General features: G+C 40.6%; 1 protein-coding gene across 4 annotated transcripts in view; it reads left to right on the forward strand.

The window, feature by feature from the left end:
* The window catches only part of XRCC4 (X-ray repair cross complementing 4), a 422,379-nt gene that overhangs the window by 58,137 nt on the left and 340,750 nt on the right, over window positions 1–23,492 (forward strand). For all 4 annotated transcript variants that reach the window (XM_077288609.1, XM_077288635.1, XM_077288619.1 and 1 more), the window contains 2 exons: window positions 12,063–12,207; window positions 15,716–15,906. In XM_077288609.1, the coding sequence (XP_077144724.1) occupies window positions 12,069–12,207; window positions 15,716–15,906 (330 nt within the window). In that variant the 5' untranslated portion in view covers window positions 12,063–12,068. The remainder of the gene's footprint in view (window positions 1–12,062; window positions 12,208–15,715; window positions 15,907–23,492) is intronic.

Below are 23,492 nucleotides of genomic sequence, written 5' to 3' on the forward strand. Positions count from 1 at the left end.
CACTAGCGAGTATTACGGACATATGAGAGGTGCAGATAATACGGATTGCATACGGTACAATGATTCCCTATGTCCCAGCTCCTATCGGCCGTATTTTACTGATCCGTATTATACGGTCTTGTACGGCGTGGAAAATCGCAGCATGCTGCGTTTGTCACCGTATTGTGCAAAAAAATCGCCAGTGAAAGTCTATGGGGGCGAGAAAATTACGGATTACACACGGACCATGCGTGTGACTTGCGAGAAATACGCAGCGGTGTTCTCTCGAAAAGCCGGCAATTCAGTGCGGTGTACAGTAAAATCACACTGACAGAATAGAATAGGTAGAATAAATGTGTACACATAGAATAGGTAGGTATATATATATATATATATATATATATATATATATCAGTGAGACACATACATATATATATACACTCACCGGCCACTTTATTAGGTACACCATGCTAGTAACGGGTTGGACCCCCTTTTGCCTTCAGAACTGCCTCAATTCTTCGTGGCATAGATTCAACAAGGTGCTGGAAGCATTCCTCAGAGATTTTGGTCCATATTGACATGATGGCATCACACAGTTGCCGCAGATTTGTCGGCTGCACATCCCAAAGATGCTCCATACAAGGCAGGATGGATCCATGCTTTCATGTTGTTTACGCCAAATTCTGACCCTACCATCTGAATGCCGCAGCAGAAATCGAGACTCATCAGACCAAGCAACGTTTTTCCAATCTTCTACTGTCCAATTTCGATGAGCTTGTACAAATTGTAGCCTCAGTTTCCTGTTCTTAGCTGAAAGGAGTGGTACCCGGTGTGGTCTTCTGCTGCTGTAGCCCATCTGCCTCAAAGTTCGACACACTGTGCGTTCAGAGATGCTCTTAGGCCTACCTTGGTTGTAACGGGTGGCGATTTGAGTCACTGTTGCCTTTCTATCAGCTCGAACCAGTCTGCCCATTCTCCTCTGACCTCTGGCATCAACAAGGCATTTCCGCCCACAGAACTGCCGCTCACTGGATTTTTTTTCTTTTTCGGGCCATTCTCTGTAAACCCTAGAGATGGTTGTGCGTGAAAATCCCAGTAGATCAGCAGTTTCTGAAATACTCAGACCAGCCCTTCTGGCACCAACAACCATGCCACGTTCAAAGGCACTCAAATCACCTTTCTTCCCCATACTGATGCTCGGTTTGAACTGCAGGAGATTGTCTTGACCATGTCTACATGCCTAAATGCACTGAGTTGCCGCCATGTGATTGGCTGATTAGAAATTAAGTGTTAACAAGAAGTTGGACAGGTGTACCTAATAAAGTGGCCAGTGAGTGTATATATATATATATATATATATATATATATATATATTTATTTAATTCAGCGCTAGATAGCATAAAAGCCGGTAATTCAATTGCCGGCTTTTGCTATCTCCTTCCCAAACCCAATATGATATGAGACATGGTTTACATACAGTAAACCATCTCATATCCCTTCTTTTATTACATAGTCCTCTTTACTAATGTAACAAGTGTCTGTGTGTAAAATTTTTCCCACGCTCGAGTTCATATGAGGACATCCAGCAGAGGGCGCATCACCGCGACTCAAGGTAACTACAGGACATTCCCCTGCTTTCCATTCATTCCCCGGGGTTTTACATCCACGAGCACAACTGCATTAGCAGAGCTCCTGGGTGTAAAATGATTTAACTGCTTCAGATGTATTTACATCGTGGGACGTGCCAGAACGACGGAAGGTATGGGATATTGCTGATTTTTTATTTTTCCTTTTTTACAGAACGAGGGTCTTCAGGTGGATTAAGAGAATAATAAAATATTACAACACCCTGTGTCTTTATTTCATTAAAGTACTTTGTAATAATGTGTGTGTGTTTTATTAACCATTTCGTAATATTGGATTAATAATGAATAGGTGTCATAATTGACGCCTCTCCATTATTAATCTGGCTTAATGTCACCTTACAATAGCAAGGTGACATTAACCCTTCATTACCCCATATCCCACCACTATACGGGAGTGGGAAGAGAGTGGCCAAGTGCCAGAATAGGCGCATCTTCCAGATGTGCCTTTTCTGGGGTGGCTGGGGGCAGATGTTTGTAGCCATGGGGGGCCAATAACCATGGACCCTCTCTAGGCTATTAATATCTGCCCACAGTCACTGGCTTTACCACTCTGGCGGAGAAAATTGCGTGGGAGCCCACGCCAATTTTCCCCGTGATTTAACCCTTTAATAGAGCGCCCAAATTTTGCACATACACACTACTAACAGTAGTGTGGAATATGCAAATAAAAAAGGGATATGAGATGGTTTACTGTATGTAAACCAGGTCTCATATCCTGTCGGGTTTGGGAAGGAGATAGCAAAAGCCGGCAATTGAATTACCGGCTTTTGTGCTATCTCGCGCTGAATTAAATATAAATACAGTATACATATATATATAAATATATATATATATATGTCTCAATGACCCTGCCTACGGATGACATACGGATCACTATTTTGGGAACATTTCTGCGTATTACGGCTGTAAAAAACGGACCGTATTTCCCTACGCTGAGTGTGAGGCCGGCCGTAGTCCCATCAGCCGACTCCTGTGATTGGAGGTGAACTTTTTACCTCCAATCACAGCTGCTAGTTTATGTACAGTGATGTCCCAGGATAGGACAAGGTAAAAAAGTAAAAAAAAAATATTAAGTGTAAAAACATATACCGGTATATATATTTTTTTAAATCTCTAAACAGGGTGGATAAAAATCAATGTTTTTTTAAAAAAATCAAAAAAATCGGATTTTTTTTATTTAAATCGGATTTTTTTGATTTAAATCGGATTTTTTTCAATAAACTGCTTTTTGAGGAAAATATTTTACCATCCAAAGGTTCTTCCATCATGAGATAAAGCTGAGTTGTTTAACTCAGTAGAATAAAGGCTGTATATGTGTAACATTCACAATGCCATGCTCTTCCAGAGGTTTCTGTAGGATGCTGACTATCCAACAAGTTTGGGCATGTCAACTGAATGGAAAAAGAAACTAAACCAAAAGTGAAACCAAGCTAGAAGTGTGGAATTAAAGGGGCAGTATGAACAAAATGTGGAGGCTATTAATAGTTTATACAATTAAGACATGCTGCTTTTAAACACCTACCTATTGCCATATAGTAAAACAAAAAAGATTTTTACTTACTTTGGGGTCCCCCCCTCACCCTGGCGTTAGATCGTTGCCCCTAGTTTCGTCCGTGTAACTATGGGCGCACATGCGCACTGCTCTCACTTCTCATTTTAATCGTGATTTATATTAAAAAAAACCTTTTGATTTAAATCAGTGATTTAAATCATGATTAAAATCATGATTTAAATCGATCCGATTTAAATAGAAAAAAATCTTTTGATTTAAATCGTGATTTAAATCATGATTTAAATCTGCGTGATTTAAATCAATCCACCCTGTCTCTAAATAAAGAAAAAAGAAATAAATATTTTTCTAATTAATAAATTTATTTATGTAAATAAAAAAAAAACATTTAAAGTACACATATTTGGTGTTGCTGCGTCCGTAACGACCCGCTCTATAAAACTGTCCCACTAATTAACTCCTTCAGTGAACACCATAAAAAAAAGGCAACAAACAATGCTTTATCATCATGCTGACAAACAAAAAGTGCAATAAAACACGATCAAAAACGCGAATGTAAATAAACATGGTATAGCTGAAAATGCTTTCTTGTCACGCTAAAAACAATCCGCCATACAGCTCCATAAGCAGAAAAATAAAAAAGTTATAGCTCTCGGAATAAAGCGATGCAAAATAATAATTTTTTCTATAAAATAGTTTTTGTTGTGTAAAAGCGCCAAAACATAAAAACAAGATATAAATGAAGTATCGGTGTAATCGTACTGACCTGAAAAATAAAGCTGCCTTATCAATTTTACCACACGTGGAACTGTATTAAAAAAAAAAAAAATTCTTGAATTGCTGGTTTTTGTTCATTCTGTCTCACAAAAATCAGAATATAAAGCGATCAAAAAATGTCATGTGCCTGAAAATGGTACCGAAAAAACCCATCAGATCGTCCCGCAGAAATCAAGCCCCTCACATGACTCTGTCGACCGAAGTATGAAAAAGTTATAGCTCTGAAAATAGGAGGCGCAAATAGCGCTCTGTCCTTCCTGAGTCTCTCTGTATGGCTCAGCAGTACCGTACAGCCACATATGGGGTATTTCTACATTCAGCAGAATTTGTGGGACAAATTTTGTTGCCATTTTTATCCATTTCCCAGTTTGAAAATGTAAAACTTGGGGCTAACACACAATCTTGGTGGTAAAAATGTGAATTAGTAACATTGTAACAATGTAACATGGCATCCTCAAACAAGTGAAGCAAAATCTGCACTGTAAGGCTTCTTTCTCAGTTCCGTCGGTACGGGGCCGTCACGAAGCGACGTACTGACGGAAGTATTTTCTTTCACATCTCCGTCTGCGTGGCCCAGCAGGAAAGATCGTGAGAGCGATATTTCCTGCTGGGCATGCGCAGTGTGAAACACTGGATGCGACGTACGGAAAGACGTTCCCTTGAACGTTTTTCCGAGACGACGGTCCGCCAAAACCCGACGCATCCAGTGCACGACGGACGATCTATGGGAAAAAACACATCCTGTGAGCAAATTTGCAGGATGCGTTTTTTTACCAAAACGTCGCATTGTGACGGATCCAAATAAACGGAAATGTGAAAGTAGCCTTATATGCGATACTTCCCTTCTGAGCTTTGCACTGTGCCTCAAAAGTAGTTTTTAACCACATATAGGGTATCTGTATACTCAGGAGAAATTGCACAACAAATCCATTTTCTCCTTTTACCCTTGTGAAAATGCAAAATTTGTAGCTAGAAAACCTTTTTGTGCAAAAAATGTGATTACTGTATTTTTTTTGTTGTTGTTATTTTCACTGCTTAACATTGGAAACTTCCGTGAAGCACCTGGGAGTTTGAGGTGTTCAATACACATCTAGATAAGGTCCCAAAGGGGTCTAGTTTCCAAAATGGTGACATTTGTGGGGGGTCCACTGTTTAGGGACATCAGGGGCTCCCCAAACACGACACAGCGTCCGCTATTATTCCAGCAAATTTTGCATTAAAAAAGTCAAATATGCCCCTTCCCTACCAAGCTCTGCTGTGCCCCCTAACAGTAGTATTCCACCACATATGGGGTATCGGCGCACTTAGGAGAAATGCACAACAAATTGTATAAAGCAATTTCTCCTTTTACCCTTATGAAAATGCAAAATTTGGAGCTAAAAAATATTTATTTGGGAAAAATGTGATTTTATTTCCACGGCTCTATGTTATAAACTTCTGTGAAGCACCTGTGGGTTCAAGATGCTCAATACACATCTAGATAAGTTCCATAAGGGATCTAGTTTCCACCATGATGCCACTTGGAGGGAATTTCCACTGTTTAGGCACATCAGGGGCTCTCCAAACATGACATGGCATCCGCTAATTATTCCCTCAAATTTTGCATTCAAAAATTCAAATGGCGCTCCTTTCCTTCCGAGCCCTGCCGTGTGCCAAATAGTTGTTTTCCTCCACATAATGGGTATCGACGTACTCAGGAGAAATTGCACAACAAATTATTTAGTCCATTTTCTCCTGTTCCCCTTGCAAAAGTAAAAAAAAAAAAAAATAGGTCTAAAGGAAATTTTTTGTGAAAGAAAAGTAAATGTTTATTTTTTCCTTCCACATTCCAAAAATTCCTGTGAAGCACTGAAGGGTTAATAAACTTCTTGAATGTGGTTTTGAGTACCTTGAGGGGTGCAGTTTGTAGAATGGTGTCACTTTTGGGTATTTTCTGGCATATAGGCCCCTCAAAGTCACTTCAAATGTGAGCTGGTCCCTAAAAAAAATGGTTTTGCAAATTTTGTTGTAAAAGTGAGAAAACGCTGGTCAACTTTTAAACCTTATAACTTTCTAACAAAAAAGAAAAATGTTTCATTATGTTTGTGCTGATGTAAAGTAGACATGTGGGAAATGTTATTTATAAACTATTTTGTGCGATATGACTCTCTGATTTAGGTGAATAAAAATGAAAAGTTTTCGGAATAAGGCTACTTTCACACATCAGGTTTTTGCCGTCAGGCACAATCCGGCGAATGTTGAAAAAAACGGATCCGTCGCAGATTGTGAAAAACTGATGCGACAGATCCATTTTCTCGACGGATCCGACTAGCATATCCAGATAATTGGAATAAAAAAAAAATTGGAGCATGCTCAGTTTACAAAAACGGAATCCGGCGCCGGTGTCCGTCATTTTCCAGATCTGGCACCTTCCGGCTGCCATAGGCTTCGATTCTAGCAAAAAGCTGGAAGCGCCGGAGACCAAAAACGTTACGGTGTACGTTTTTTCCAGACGCCGGAAACAACATTTTTGCCGGATCCGGTGAAAACCGGAAGGAACGTAAGGTCATCTGGCGCTAATACAAGTCTATCAGAAAAAAATGGATCCGGCAGCATCTTTCGCAGGATCCAGTTTTTTCAAAATTTGCCGGATTGAGCCTGACGGCGAAAGACGGATGTGTGAAAGTAGCCTTAGTGGGATCCATTGAAGCGTTCCAGAGCTTATAACCTCATAAAGTGACACTGGTCTGAATTGTAAAAATTGGCTCGGTCAGGATGGTGAAAACAGGCTTCGGGGTGAAAGGGTTAAAGTATTGTAGCTTTGAATATTTAGAAATTCACAAACTGAAAATGGAAAATCTTAAAGGTGAGAACTTTTTCTTTGATGAAAACTAATGTTCTTTAGGTAAACTAAACATAATTCAGAAGGTAGATTATCTCGAGCAGTAGTGTTGGAGCCTCTTCGTCTGCCCTTTGTTTATTTGTGTGATATTCAATACCAAGAAATAGAAATGTTCCCATCAGTTCTCTGTCGTTTGAAAACACTTAAGGGTCAAATTGCGAGATGCAAAACAAGATGTGTTTGTATACTTGACCAAGAAGTCTTCGGTAGCCGACAATACGGAGGGTCCCAGCTGTTCAGCACCCCTTCAGCTCTCTATCAAGTCTGTGGTTAGCTTACAAGTTTGTAAAGTGCATAAAATGACCATTTCTGATCGTCGTGTGGAAAGAGTTTTGTCGCTTTGAGCAAACACTTCAATGTACTTTTCCTCTTCTTGGGCTACTGGGACTCAGAAGGAAAAAGGCTTTTCCTTTCCAACTAGAACACTGCGTGGGGAAGATGAATCCAAGTCCTGCCAGTCCTGTATTAGTGATCATTATGGATGACCAATATAACATAGATTATCATATAGAGTGCTTGCGAAATTTGAGCTGTGGAAAGAATTGTGTTGCAGTTGACACAAGGCTCTGTGCTACTAATATAGTCTCCCAATGAAAAAGAAATCTACAGCACCCAGATCTGTGGAGTCTGAAAGCCAAACTTGTGGCTTCTATGTTTTTCCACAGTCCTACTTGGACTATTTCATCAATGACCCATAGATCATTTGTAGCAACAAATGTACTTGGTAAAATGGTAAATAAAGGCCTAAGATTGGTAGAACACCCATGATTACAATTTCTAAACCTTTCTAATTTCCAATGTAAATATACAGTTATTCAATATTAATATTTAGTACTTTTATATTGAAGCCTGGATTTCAACAGATTCTAATTTCTACAAAAACAAGCTCAGACACTAGGTGCAAGGATCAAATATTCGAGTAGGTTAGATATGTCTTCTGGACACAGGTTAATTGAGCTTTTCTTTGGTTTGCCTTTACATAATATATTATTTCACCTTACAGAGGCAGTCCGCTACTTTATAACCTGCCACCAACTGTCCTAACAGCTGTAGACCAGCATATTTGTAATAGTCATTATATCGCTTGCTTCTAAGTCCGCGTCTTGCTGCTGGACATGTGATACAATGGTTTCTTCCAGTGACTTTCCTTCCAGTTTTCCCCTTTTCCGACCTCTGAATTCAACGGATCGTCACCCTCTCTTCACACATTCTCCTCCTGAGGGAGCGTGGTGACGATGTGTAAGAATCCGGAACCCTGAAGAGGGTTAAAGAGAACATGGAGGATATATTGTAGAGACACATTGAATCACGTGATCGTCAGCGAATTGTCAGCGTAGACAATTACAGATATGATTGTCTGCCAGATATAAAATACTGTACAACCCCTTTTAAAAGAAAACAAAAAGGATTTCTCATTATAGGAAAGTTTGACAATGATGGTCTGTGTATCCCAGAATGTTAATTCTAAGAAATGAACTGATATTTTAACAACATGAGACCACTACTGTGGTGAAATGTAGTGTTTGTAATACTGTGAAAATGATCATTCTATCTATCTATCTATCTATCTATCTATCTATCTATCTATCTATCTATCTATCTATCTGTCTATCATTCTATCTATTATCTATATATCTATCTATATATTATCTTTCTATTATCTATCTGTCTATCTATCTATTACCTATCTATCTATCTATCTATCTATCTATCTATCTATCTATCTATCTATCTATCTATCTATCTATTATCCATCTATCTATTATCTATCTATCTACAGTTAGGTCCATATATATTTGGACAGAGACAACATTTTTCTAATTTTGGTTATAGACATTACCACAATTAATTTTAAGCAAAACAATTCAGATGCAGTTGAAGTTCAGACTTTCAGCTTTCATTTGAGGGTATCCACATTAAAATTGGATGAAGGGTTTAGGAGTTTCAGCTCCTTAACCTGTGCCACCCTGTTTTTAAAGGGACCAAAAGCAATTGGACAATTGACCCCAAGGCTATTTCATGGACAGGTGTGGGCAATCCCTTCGATATGTAATTCTCAATTAAGCAGATAAAAGGCCTGGAGTTGATTTGAGGTGTGGTGCTTGCATTTGGAAGGTTTTCCTATGAAGTAAACATGCGGTCAAAGGAGCTCTCCATGCAGGTGAAACAAGCCATCCTTAAGCTGCGAAAACAGGAAAACCCCATCCGAGAAATTGCTACAATATTAGGAGTGACAAAATCTACAGTTTGGTACATCCTGAGAAAGAAAGAAAGCACTGGTGAACTCATCAATGCAAAAAGACCTGGGCGCCCCCAGAAGACAACAGTGGTGGATGATCGCAGAATAATCTCCATGGCGAAGAGAAACCCCTTCACAACAGCCAACCAAGTGACCAACACTCTCCCGGAGGTCGGCGTATCAATATCCAAATCTACCATAAAGAGAAGACTGCATGAAAGTAAATACAGAGGGTTCACTGCACGGTGCAAGTCACTCATAAGCATCAAGAATAAAAAGGCTAGGCTGGACTTTGCTAAAAAAAATCTAAAAAAGCCAGCACAGTTCTGGAAGAACATTCTTTGGACAGATGAAACCAAGATCAACCTCTACCAGAATGATGGAAAGAGAAAAGTATGGCGAAGGCGTGGTACAGCTCATGATCCAAAGCATACCACATCATCTGTAAAACACGACGGAGGCAGTGTGATGGCTTGTGCATGCATGGCTGCCAGTGGCACTGGGTCACTAGTGTTTATTGATGATGTGACACAGGACAGAAGCAGCCGAATGAATTCTGAGGTATTCAGAGCCATACTGTGTGCTCAGATCCAGCCAAATGCAGCCAAACTGATTGGCCGTCGTTTCATACTACAGATGGACAATGACCCAAAACATAAAGCCAAAGCAACCCAGGAGTTTATTAAGGCAAAGAAGTGGAATATTCTTGAATGGCCAAGTCAGTCACCTGATCTCAACCCAATTGAGCAGCATTTCACTTGTTAAAGACTAAACTTCAGACAGAAAGGCCCACAAACAACCAGCAACTGAAAACCACCGCAGTGAAGGCCTGGCAGAGCATCAAAAAGGAGGAAACACAGCGTCTGGTGATGTCCATGAGATTAAGACTTCAGGCAGTCATTGCCAACAAACGGTTTTCAACCAAGTACTAGAAATGAACATTTTATTTACAATTATTGAATCTGTCCAATTACTTTTGGTCCCTTTAAAAACAGGGTGGCACACGTTAAGGAGCTGAAACTCCTAAACCCTTCATCCAATTTTAATGTGGATACCCTCAAATGAAAGCTGAAAGTCTGAACTTCAACTGCATCTGAATTGTTTTGTTTAAAATTCATTGTGGTAATGTCTATAACGAAAATTAGAAAAATGTTGTCTCTGTCCAAATATATATGGTCCTATCTGTATAATCTATCTATCAATTATCCATCTATCTATTATCTACTATCGATCTATTATCTATCTATCTATCTATCTATCTATCTATCTATCTATCTATCTATCTATCTATCTATCATCTCTCTGTGTCTGTGTGTCTATCTATTATCTATCTATCTGTCTATCATTCTTTCTATTATCTATATATCTATATATTATCTATCTATTATCTACCTGTCTGCCTATCTATTATCTATCTATTACCTATCTATCTATCTATCTATCAATTATCCATCTATCTATTATCTATCTATCTATCTATCTATCTATCTATCTATCTATCTATCTATCTATCTATCTATCTATCTATCTATCTATCTATCTCTGTGCAGATGTTTATTGACCGCCCAATAACTATTCAAAACTTTTATCAACTAGTTACTTGCATAAATCAGTTTACATTGATCGTAAGTCTGATTTGTATAGAAATTGGACAGAAATTTCTGCATTAAAAGGGACCTTTATACCAAACGCTTACGGACATCTTGCAGTTTATGGTTGGTCTGTGACGAATGTCACTTCATACTATAAAGCCATAAGTTAAAACTGCAAATCCTAGATCTGTGCTGTGATCTGTTGCGTGGCCTTTGCTTCTGACAAGATTAAATCTGTCAATTGGTACAAACGATTTAAGGTTACACATTAGATAGCTGTTGGCTGAAGGATGCTTCTGGCAATCGTTCGGTGGACAGTCATCTCAGCTGATTCTCACTTACACAGGACGCTCGTTCTGCCGAGCACCCCTGTGTTCTTTATGAGAAAGCTGCCGATTGACTCTTCAGCCAGTTGGTTATCTCCAAGAGAATAATGTGATAGTCCAAAATTGGACATGAACGATCAACATCTCTCCCGACGACCAGTTAGCCGCTGCCCCCGTATTCTTTAGTTTTATGTGTATGGGCACCTTTATTCTCAACATTTAGAAAAAAAAGTTTGAGCAACATGTATCAGATGCTGGTTGTGCAATTGCAGCAATGGACATTATGTCTTTCCTTAAACTACTGATTTTGTAAATATCGGACAATAAAGAGAGACCTGACTAGTCCTCAACGGATTCGGTCGGCTTCTCCTCTTCCCATTCCAATTGATTGGCAAGTCCTTCCAATGTGTGTACATAGGGAGAGACCTGTCATTCACCTAGAGCCGGCAGAAACCTGCCTTAGTCTATTCACGTCTCTACCTATGTAGCCGGACATCATTTCAGAAAGACATACCTGGCTACAATCGGGCAGCAAGGCCCTGAATCATGCTGTCTGGGATCGAGGCAGCATCAATCACAGGCTCCCTTTAAGGTTAAATATGGCTGCAGGCTGCATGGTAGAGACCAAGATCTGAGCAGATGAATGGATAGCTCTGTGGGGAATAGTTCTGCACCACACACATACAGGACTGCCTGTACAACTGACAGGTCCTTTTGGCAACCTATGCACTAATCTTTCCATAATTGTAATCTCTCACTCCCGTCCTAGACATACTCCTAGGAGTCCAGAAGACGAAGTATGAAAATCAATGAGACAGTGGGTGACTACGGAAATGAAGCTAATGAATTTGGTTTGATTGTGAGGAGTGAAAGTCTTTTTCATGAGATCTATTATTTTGACTGCTATGAATGTATTGCTTTTTTAACTTCCAGCATGCCTTCCCATACAGATGAAAGTGTAACAGGATACTCCTCACAGGGGCTCATTAATCACATCTGGTTGTATTCCGTCTGACACATACACAGGGGATGATGTTCTGTTGTCATTTTCCCAGTAGCTCCTGTAACTTCATTTTAGATTTCTTTTACATTTACTTATTTTATGTTTATAGTTCAACATGGAGAGAAAAGTGAGGAAAATCACAGTTGCATCGAAACCAGAAGCTACGTACTTTCTCCAGATTGGATGGGAGAGAGAATTAGACAGTGGATTTAATGTCACGCTCTGTGATGGACATGACGCATGGATCGGTGAAGGTAAATTGTGTGAAGACTTTCCATATCTTTCTTACAACATTTTGTTCATCATTCTCCTCCATGACTCACGATTACTGAAAGCCCCACTCGCATGTGTTGTACTTTACTTTGATGAAGATTTTTAGAATTTTCACTGAAATTCCCCAGAAAATCTGCCACATTAGGATGCCACCCAACACATGCAGCGGCAAAATTCTTGTGCATCCGAACATACGGGACTTACTAAAGTACCATTCATATAGTGTGCAACCATTAATAAATCACCCCCTCGTGCCAAAAGTCGGGATAACATCTATCTAAACTTTGTTTAGGGCATTCGATTTCTGGAGCAGAGAAAATCAGTAAGGCTATGTTTCCACGTTCAGGAAACCCAGCACGTTGGGCGCAGCGGATATCCCGCTCCGCCCAAAGCGCCGCCCTCTCTTGTACGCGCAGTGATTCCGGATGTGTTCATTGAGCACATGTGGAATCACCGCATCGTATTAATTGACTGTGGAATTTATCTTGCGGAGATGGAGCGTCGCCGCTAGATAAATAGACATGCTATAAAGACGCGCCGCATGTCCGGATACGCAGGGCCGCCGGATGCGGCTGTGCGCACATAGTGGAGACGGGATTTCATAAAATCCCCTCCACTATGCTGTAACATCTGGATGCTGCGGATTGGACACTGCGGCTGTACCCAGCGTCCAATCCGCAGCAAATCCTGATGTAATCCAGCATGTGGAAACATACCCTAATACATAATGTAAGAATGCAGGAAGTAAGGTCCTGTATGGCAGATATGTGTCACCGAAGTGGTTGGGCTCGGTAATCTAAAGTCTTTACCAGTAAAATTAGGTTGATAGATTTGACTGGAGTGTGGGTCCCGGATCGGGATGGTCGTTCCCATATTCCAGCTTGGTGGCCTAATAACAAGTACCTGGGTTAGCTGAGCAGAGTGGAGTTGAGCTGGAGCTGAACAGAGGTGTGTTTATTCGGTGAACGCATTTGAACTGCTTGAGCTGATTTTACCTGGAATTAGGAATAAGCTAGCGTGCTCGGATATCATGTTATCCGAGTGTGTTCGGACGTTATCTGAGTGTCTTGGGCATTATTGTGTAATATGTTTTAGTCCCCGAGGCTGTATGTTTTGCGCCTGTTAGATAACCACAACACATGCAGGGATTGCGTAACAAACGCAAAACATGCAGCCGCAGGGACTTGTACATATTAGTCGAGCACACCCGATACTAGGATAACACCCGAGCATGCTCGTGTAACATGGTATCCGAGCACACTCGGTCATCAGTACCTGGAGTCCTAAGACTGGAGAGGCTGCTACAGTTACTATGTTTCATTGTGCCTGAAGAAAGGACTGTTTATGTTATTCCTTTGTACTGGAGAAAAGCTGTTTCATGTGTTTTTGGCCGATTCCGTCAATGTGCATTTTTTTTCCGCCGGACAAAAAAACGTTGCAGTGGATTTTTTCTCCATCCGCCGGAAATGACTATTTGGATGGATCAGGAAAAAAACGGATGAAACGTCTGGCCATCAGGCACAATCCGGCGCTAATACAGCTCTATAGGAAAAAAACGGATCCGACGTAAAAAAAAAAAAAACAGATCAGTTTTTTCAAAAAATTGCCGGATTGTGCCTGAAACAAAAAGCCTGATGCGTGAAAGTAGCCTTATACTTCAGTTAAGGACACAGTACGAAACATGTATGTGTATATATATTCTTGTGGTAACTCGTTCTATTATGCAGGAATAAAGATCTTTATTTTAACCTACGGGATCCTTGGTGCTGAATATATTCATTTTAAAGTTAGTGGATACTGTAGATCCCAAAAGTAGAAGTTTGGTAAAGGTCTGCAAGGTACAACCATATTGTATTTAATCATACTAGCTATCATGGGCAGTATGACATACCCACAGGCTCTGATGACCAACATCCACATTGTAGGTTTACTTGCTGGGTCTCGGATTGCGTTACAGCTCGCTCGCTGTTTCAATACAAAGGTAAGGATAGACCAGTGATCATGCCCTGCTAAAAATAATAGAAGAATGCACTCAATTATGGGATGCAAAGTACCCAATGAGCTTTATTGTAATGCACAATTCACAGGCCAAGAAGTAACGCATTGGTTACAAAGGTGACAATTAAAAAGTTTGAACTCTCACGGGTCTTTTCAATAATGTCGCTGTTATAGTATGTAGATGTTGAATATATCAAATTACGATTGCATTACTGCTACTGAAAATAAGTTAAAATAATTAAGGAATTTTGCACATAATTTGGCCAATTCATGTGTGTCCAACAGCCAACGACAAGGCGACCCTCTTTGCTGGCACCCTAACCGAACATGATACCTCTTATGGGCTAAAAGCCTTGAATAATATGGGCAGGTAGGATCAAGCTCTGTTTAAAACCACCATAGGCTGATGGATGGAGTGCTCAGTCCATCCATGGGGGGGGAGTGTATTGCAATTATCAAAAGACTGACCGTCACTACCAAACAGAATGTCAAGCCTTCTGACTGAGCACTGTGGCAGTTGTAAGCAGAACCCAACAGAGAGGGTCGCCTTGTCCCTGGCTGTTGGGCACACGTGAATTGGCCAATTTTTGCTCTAAGTACCTTCGTTTTTCCACTTCTTTTCTATAGCAGTAATGCAATTCCAATGTCATACATTCCATGTCTGTATACTATAGGGTTTAATAGGGTGCAGCTTTAATTTGTCCTTTATTTTGTTCACATTTGACTTTCTGTTTGGAAGTCGGGTCAGTCCTTTGCTATTGGTTGAGCAGATGGTGGTAATGTACCGTGCTAGTAGTGCCATGGATGAGCCGTGCTACTAGTGAGATATATACCCACCATCTTGTCAACAGCAATGGTTTTGAAAAGACCCCAGAGGGTGGAAATGTTTTCTATCGTCACCTGTTTTTGACCAGCGTGTTACTGCTTGGCCTGCGCTGTGAATTGTGCCTGACTGTAAGTGCTCAGTGGGCGCTCTGTAATGGCGTTTCTGTGGCTGTAAGACTGTCCTGACTTTAATGAATTTTGCATGTTTAGGGTAAAAGTTCAGATGCTAATCAGAAGAATGATATAACTGACAAGTTACTTGGTGGCTCTCATACTGTAAGCCGTCTTTTCTGGTAGCGTTTGCTTTAGCTGTACTGCCTGCAGTGATTGTAAGACACAACATTTATTAAGAACATGTCCGCCTCGTTACCTCCTGCTGTAAATTGGTAAATTGCAAATATTTCTCTTTCCAGGATGGAAATGATTTTAGTAGGAGAATCATGGTGCTTGGTGATGTACGGTGCAGTGCTTTCGTGCTTTTTTCTGACTTGGAAAATGATTGTGGTGAACACTGAGAAATAATAATTTCAGGGCCCCATGTACTTAGAACATTATGGGGAAAAGCAATCCAAAGTGTCGCTGCATCCTAAGCCAAATATCACATTACAGGCTCTTCTGCTTTCATTGCCTGGAGTGCGTAGCGCTAAATGTGCTTTTTTCTAATAGTGTCCAAGGAGGACTTGTCCAAGGAAGCTTCAGATATGGAGATGAATCATTCAAAGTACATGGAAGAGTTAAAAAAAGCCTTAATCACTGCACCGCAGACTGGTAGCAAGTACAGCTTTGACCTTGTGAAGGATGAAGAAAACCCTGAAATGTATTGTTTTACATATGAGAAAACATTAAACGCTATTTCGGTGAGTACAAAATGTGATAATACTGTTAGTAGTTAGCTGAGAATAGATAGTCAACATGAATAAAACAGGAATGTTTCTTAAAGGGAATCTGTCACCAAGTTTCTACTATGTAATCTGAGAGTAGAATGATGTAGGGCCAGAGACCCTGATTCCACAGATGTATCACTTACTGGGCTGCTTGCTGTAGTTTTGATAAAATCATTGTTTTATCAGCAGGAGATGATCACCAAACGACTAGTAAATCTTCTGCCATGCAGTCCACCATAGTCATGAGCTCTGTAGAACTGCAAAACCACCACTAGTTAGCAGCTGTCTGCCTATGCACAGCACACACAGAAAGCTGCCAATCGGTGATGTGGATGGGGTTATACAGAGCTCAGCATTCAGAGCACGGCTAGATATGCCGCAGATAAAACAGTTTTTAATCAAAACAGAAGGAAGCAGTAAAGGAAGTTTCACATCGCTGGAATAAGGGTCTCTTCCCCTACATCATTTTCTCCTCAGATGCGGTAGCAAAACACCTAGTGACAGATTCCCTTTAAAGTGTGTATCAGTCATATTTAGTGCCTAACATGCTCTCTGGCACATAACAGAAGAATCTGCTGCCGCCGGTAAATATTATTATTATGTTGTGATTTAATAGCTGCGTAACAAATCGAGTGTGAATAGGTGCTATACAGCAGGGCTTCCCGGCCGCCGGCTTCGGAGCCACGCGTCCCTCGGCCCTCTGCATGCGGCTCCTTGGTTGTCGGCAGCTGCAGAATTACTTAGGCGCCATTGACCCCAGGGGTTGTCGTTACAAGGCTGACACCGGATCGAACCATATGGTAATAACCGGATCCTCAATAAGGCTCTCATTACCTATAGCAGCCACTTCCTTCACTTCTGTCATGTCAGGTTTTGTGCTATTACAGTAGCACTTTGGGAATGTTCACGCTTATATTTTAGTTTGGTTGTTTCTTGTTGTTTGTATTAGTTGCAGATTGTTTAGAACTGTATTGTGGATTCTTTCTCTTTATTGTCTGGCATCTGTTCTTATCATCACCATGCAGGATGGCTTCTGTGGCAGTAAGCCAATGGGGTCGGCTATAAGCTTTTTTGCGTTGGGTGTAGGAACTTTAGAGCGTTCGCCAGTCTGAGACTGCCCAGTTATGTAAGAATACAGAGGGCAGGCGTAGACTGATGATTTTCCTAAGGCTGTGTGCACACGTTCCGGATTTTTCGCGTTTTTTGCTCGTTTTTTCACAACCAAAACCCTTTAAAAACGCATACATGTGCATCCCATCATTTATAATGGTTTCCGCAATTTTTGTGCACATGTTGCGTATTTTTCTGCTAAAAAAAATGCATGTGGAAAAATACGCAGCATGTTGATTAATTTTGCGGATTTTAAGCGGATTTCCCACTATATTATTGCATTGGGAACCTCCGGAAAAAAACGCAAAAAATCCGCACAAAAAATGCGCAAAATACGCAATAAAAACGTGACAAAAACGCATGCAGAATTCCGGCGGAAAACCTCAGGATTTTCTCAGGAAATTTCTGCATACTTTCCGGACGTTTGCACATACCCTTAATGATCCAAAATGCCGATAAGTGTCCCTAATAGCGGTTAATGGACCCATCTCTCCAACAAAAGCCAGATCTGGTCTGCTGGGCTCCTGCCAGGTAGAGCCCCCCACTGCCCCCCATAGCTGTGAAAGCACAAGATGTCGCACATTGAATGAAACCAGCGCTGCCACAACCTTTACTAAGCAGTTCCCAGACGTGTGATAGCGGCTTTGCTTTCTTCTAATGTGCTGTATACTGTAGAACACATGGCTTGGACTTTCTATATCAGAACCAGGCAGCGTATGAGTATACAGAGTTATTCTATTCCTGCGCCTCTGGAATGACTTGAGGTCCATTTACATGGACCGTCCAGCGGCACGACACAAACCCATATCGGTAATCTTATACTGATCAGCGGTTGTTAATTGCTCACTGAGCTATGTATACTAGATCTACTATATACTAGATCCCTCAGTGCACATAGGCTGCCATGGTTCTCGGCAGCACGAGTACTGTTTACACAGGATGATGCACCACCCAGAATGGTGACAATTTGCATTGCACAAAAGATCATTTTACCCAATGAATGAAAGTTTTACTCATTCATTTGGTGATTGTCAGCCTGTTTTCTCAGCAAGATAATCGTGAAACAAGTATTTTTAACAACGCTTGTTCACGATTATCGTTCACTGTAAATGCGCCTTCAGTTTTTCATCTTTCTGTGTAGTGAATTAAAGATAGCCTCTGAATAAAAGAAATGCTATTTACTGGCAGATATATAGGTATTCTGTAGGTAAATAGTTTTAAATCATCTTTAGCTGACTTACTGAAAGAGCGGTTACAGGGAGAAAATGAAGTTAGATCCTCCCTGCAGCCGCTTGCTTCCAGTCATTGGAGCAATACAGTGGCTGTCGTCAGTCCCGGACACATTGATTGACAGTGGGCTGAGGAGGGAGCCGTGGCTGTGACCTCCCTGATGACTGGCAGCGAACAACTGCAAGGAGATTATCATTTCATTCTCAACTTACTATTGTATATGCAGATAAATTGCATTTTTGGAGGTGACAAGTTCCCGTTAAACGCTTCTATTGGTACCATTCCCAGAACAGAGTCAGAGACTTTATTCTATGAAGATATCAATAATGCCAAGTCAGCTGTGAAGATGTCTTCAATCAACTTCCTTCTTGGCTTCCTAGAATGTTGTTTGTTTCTTGTAGTCATGGTTTATTGTATGTCGTTCTCATAGTGTGCGGTTTACCATGACCAAACAAATCCCAGCTACACAGTACATTTGGTAGAAATCCTGGGCAAGTTGCATTGTTCAGTGCTGATTGTGTCTGAATAGACCACCCTATTAGGAAATGCTGAGGCAATAAGATTGGGACCCCTTATCGAATGAATACATTAGAATTAATAGATATCATGATTAATTTGCATTACAATTGCCTGAATATTACGTTAAAGACATTTATAGTAGAATTCTCCCTGACATAGCACATTTGGATAATCTTTGCTTAGATCTCTGTGTTGTTTAGTTCCTTTGTTGTTCCTTCTAGAAATGTATGATTAAATTGACCATTGTGTTACCTAAGCGGAGTGTCCCTAGACCGGCTTATTGTTAGGATTCTGCGGCTGCAGTAAGACCAAGCGGTGCGCTACTGACCACACAATTGTTCCGGCCACATGTAGCTAGCCACACTGACCGGCCCTGTCCTCATACTGTACAGGACCATAACACAGTATAGGAATATAACATTTTTTTTCAATATCCTTTCCCAGATTTGCGTGAATCGAATCCAAATAAATTTTGATTCTGGCAAATCCTAATTCTTTGGAAAATTTCTAATGAGTCTGGTTAGGTACTAATCTGTTTGCTCCACTCTGGTGCTAACTTTACCGCATGGATATTACCATATCCCCCCCCATATGATTCCTTGTTTTTATATAGAGATGAAAAATGTATGTTCTTCTCTGTCAGATGCTGTTTGGATTCTGATCCTCCCCATAGAAGTTAATTGAGGTTGATCCCCATGTGGTTACTCTATGAGTACAGCTTTCATGTAGGAAATAAAGGTGCACCAATAGGAGAAGCAGCTTAAAGGGAATCTAGCAGCAAGTTCTTGCTACCCCATCTGAGAACAGCATGATGCTGGGGCAGAAACCCTGATTCCAGTGATGTATCACATACTGGGCTGCATTCCACAGTTTTTATAAAATCACTGTTTTATCTACTGCGGATCTACAAGTTCTCTGAATGCTGAGCTCTGTATAACCCCACCCACACCGCTGATTGGGAGCTGGTACACTGTGCATAGGCAGAAAGCTGCCAATCAGAGGTGGAATCAAGGTTATACAGAGCTCATGAATGTGGAGAACAATATGGCAGCAGCTTTACAAGTCCTTTAGTGATAATCTCCTGCTGATAAAATAAGGATTTTATCAAAACTACAGCACACAGCCCAATAAGTGATACATTACTGAAACCAGGATCTTATTTATTTATATATCCAGTTGTGTGCAAGAGGCCTAGGCAGGACAATCCATCTTTTTCCTGTTAAACAAGCAATGTGGGTGAGAGTGCTCCTGGCAGAATACCCTACAGGGGAGGTACCATTGAGCACGGTACATGTGGCAGGTATGGGGCTAAGTTGTGGCACTGGGTATAATTGCACTGTCCATTGCTTCATTCAGTTACTGCGGCCTGCCTGCGTAATGGGAGATACAGAATAACATACACTTTATGCAATATACGCCCCGTTACTGCCAGGAATCTTATTTACCAGCAGCTCAAACAAGGGGAGGAAAGAATCCCTTTTTTGCCAGTGCTTTTTGTTTCTGCGATTTGAGTGTTTCTGTGGCATATGTTGCCTCATGTCACAAAAACAATTGCATTAGGATTGGACATAGTGCTAAACGTTCCCGAATCGCATCCCTTTCTGGTTATTTTCCCTCGAACAGCTCTTTGTTCACATGAAGTACAATATAAATAATCCACAGGAAATGGATGGACTGTATTTTCTTATTGTTTAGATTTGTTTATTTCCTGATTCAGAAAACAAAGAAATCCAGCAGGGGGTTCTGCTTACGGTTCAGCATATGTTTTCCATGAAGACGTGCTTACTTCAGCTCTCACACTTCAGACCAGAGGAATCGTCTCTGATGGTTGGGGAACATACATCATCTGGGATGTTCAAACGAAAATCCGTGCCTGTATTTTTCATCCTGACATTACAGAGCTCCTCAGATGCACAACTGCCTGCGTTACCACCACCGGAGCTCATTTCTGACACGGTCATTTCCTCACTGACTTTCGAGTTTAACTACCCACATTAACTCCTTAAGTATTGTTTGCACATTTCAAGAGGACCTGTCAGTTCTGAGAAAAACACACAGAAAGTAAAATAGAAAAATGAAAGTTAAAGACTTTTCAGAAAAGCATATTATTATCAAATTAGCTGATTTCCCTCAGTACTAAAGTGGCATGGGTTGTACTTTTATGTTCCTGGCGGAGGTAAAAATCGGGTCATAGTCTCTTCTCTGTAAGATACCAAGTATGGCAAATGGGAGGATAATATTTCATAGGTTTGCAAAATTTGGGTTTATGAACATTTTTCAAATCCAGTGACTGATTCTTGTTTTTTATTCCCTGAATTAAAAAAAAACACTTCTATTTTTAACCATCACATATGGATTTTGCACAAAACGCGCTTGTGCATACTAAAGAGATGAACACAAAATTTTTTTATTGTAGCCAAAAATGTACATAATCTTATTTATAAAAATGTATTGAACATTGATTCTGCCACTTTATTGAACATTAATTCTTGCACCTTTACATTTTCTCATCAAAGCTTCTCCTGATACCTTTTTTCTTATAGTAGGCCTGAGGATCTTCTCAGTGAAGCATCCAGCAGTAGTCCCCCATCATGATCACCTTCCATCTACCTTGGTATCATCGTTCTATCTCCTTGGAATCCTGATTAAATCTTTCTCCTTGCTCTTCGCTAACCACACCAAGGTTTTCAGGAAAGTAGTCCAAATGGGAAGGGAAAAAATGTAACTTCAGATTCATCACACAACCCAAGGCTTTGAAACGTTGCAGCATGTTCTCTGTGATGAGCTTAAATTTTGGATCTTTGTTGTTTCTTCACAACTTCTTTATAAGAATCCCTTTTCTCAACAGTTTTCATTTTTGTTTCGAACATGTCTTCCTTCATGAGTTTCCGAATATCCAGACCCACAAAAAATGCGTTTCTTCAGTTTTGCTTTGGATAGTTTCTGAAACTTGGTACTTAAGAGTCTCTCCTTCTTTTGTTAGATCTTTAATAAACTGCTTCATCAGTCCAAGCTTAATGTAAATTGGTGGTAGAAGAACTTTAGTGAGATCAGTTAAACTTTCCTCAACTATGTTTGTGAGTCCGGGGTGCAAATATGTTCTCGTTGCCAAACTTTTTTGGCTCCAGTGATGAGTCGTATCCCGGCTGTTCCTTTCCCACAAAAATCATGGGTACTTTGTGTATCCTCCTTGCTGCCCAAGGAGAAAAGAGGAAACTTTCAAATCACCACATATTGACCATCCTTGAGCCTTGTAATTAAGTTTCTTGAAAATAAAGTCTGAATTCTCTTAGCTTTCCTACAAGGGCACATAAGCATGCTTGCTGCTATTGTGCAGAAGCACAGCTTTCAGACTTTTTTTTTTGGATGGATTAATAAAGAGTCTCTGCTCACTCACATTGTGCTCAATATTACATTTTTTTCATGAGCCCTGGAACATCACTTCAATACAGCAGAACACCGTCTTGAGAAAAGTATGGAAGGAATTTCTTTTCTCTGCTTCTGAACCATGATAAACAGGTACCAGAAGCAAGCAAGTTCTTTTCCTTTAGTCTAGTCTGAAAGTACTGCAGAATGTTTAGGAAAGTCCAAGTCTCTGACCAAATCATTTAAAGAAATCCTGTCACTGTCATCAGCCTTGTTAAACTAAACGTACACTTTAGTGTACAAATCTGCAGCCTGGTTTTTGTTAAATCATCATGATAAATTTTGGTTGCTTTGGGGTGGGACTCTGGGTAGAGTCTTCAGCTCAGAAGTATCAGCCACGGCCCCTCCGCAGCTCAATAACGAGCTGAGGTCTCATTCTGCACATGCGCTACCGTCATTTTCATGCCACCATCGAGAGCACCACCCACAGCTAAGATGGCGCCTGCCCAAAATTTAAATGAATTCAACAAAATATAATTTAATAGTGCACATAGCCTGCATATATTGCCCAGTTTCAAACTACCGTAAACATGTGCTCACTTAGCCACTGCCATTCCATTGGATCTCTGATAGATTGAATAGAGACCAATAATAAATTCACTTCATGTTTTACCTATAAATTAATATATATTTCACAGTTACATTTTTCAATATCCGATTTTTTGCAGTGCTTTACTGACTTTTCTATCTTTGTGTTTTTCTCCTAATTCAGAAGTGAATGCCACTTGACATTTACAAAATATACTAAAAGCATGATTTAGGGCAGAGTCTGTGCCTCTGACTGCTTTATTGGATGTCTGCAGTTGGTGTGCAAGGAGCATGTCAAAGCTGTAAAACCCCACAGATGTACTAGCAATCATTGGCCAATGCCGTGATGCTTGACGGATTTTGAACTATCTCTTTACTTAATAGACTTTAGGAAATCTATATATAATTGTCTAAGGGGTACTTCTGTCTCTCTGTCTTTCTGTCTGTCTTTCTGTCGGCAACTTCCGTGACGGAAATCCCGCGTCACTGATTGGTCTCGCCAGCTGCCTATCATGGCTGCCGCGACCAATCAGCGACGGGCACAGTCCGATTAGTCCCTCCCTACTCCCCTGCAGTCAGTGCCTGGCGCTCGCTCCATACTCCCCTCCGGTCACCGCTCACACAGGGTTAATGCCAGCGGTGACGGACCACATTATGCCGCGGGTTACGCACTCCATTACCGCTGCTATTAACCCTGTGTGTCCCCAACGTTTTACTATTGATGCTGCCTATGCAGCATCAATAGT

This window comes from Ranitomeya variabilis, chromosome 1, assembly GCF_051348905.1.
Source record: "Ranitomeya variabilis isolate aRanVar5 chromosome 1, aRanVar5.hap1, whole genome shotgun sequence".
Lineage (NCBI taxonomy): Eukaryota > Metazoa > Chordata > Amphibia > Anura > Dendrobatidae > Ranitomeya > Ranitomeya variabilis.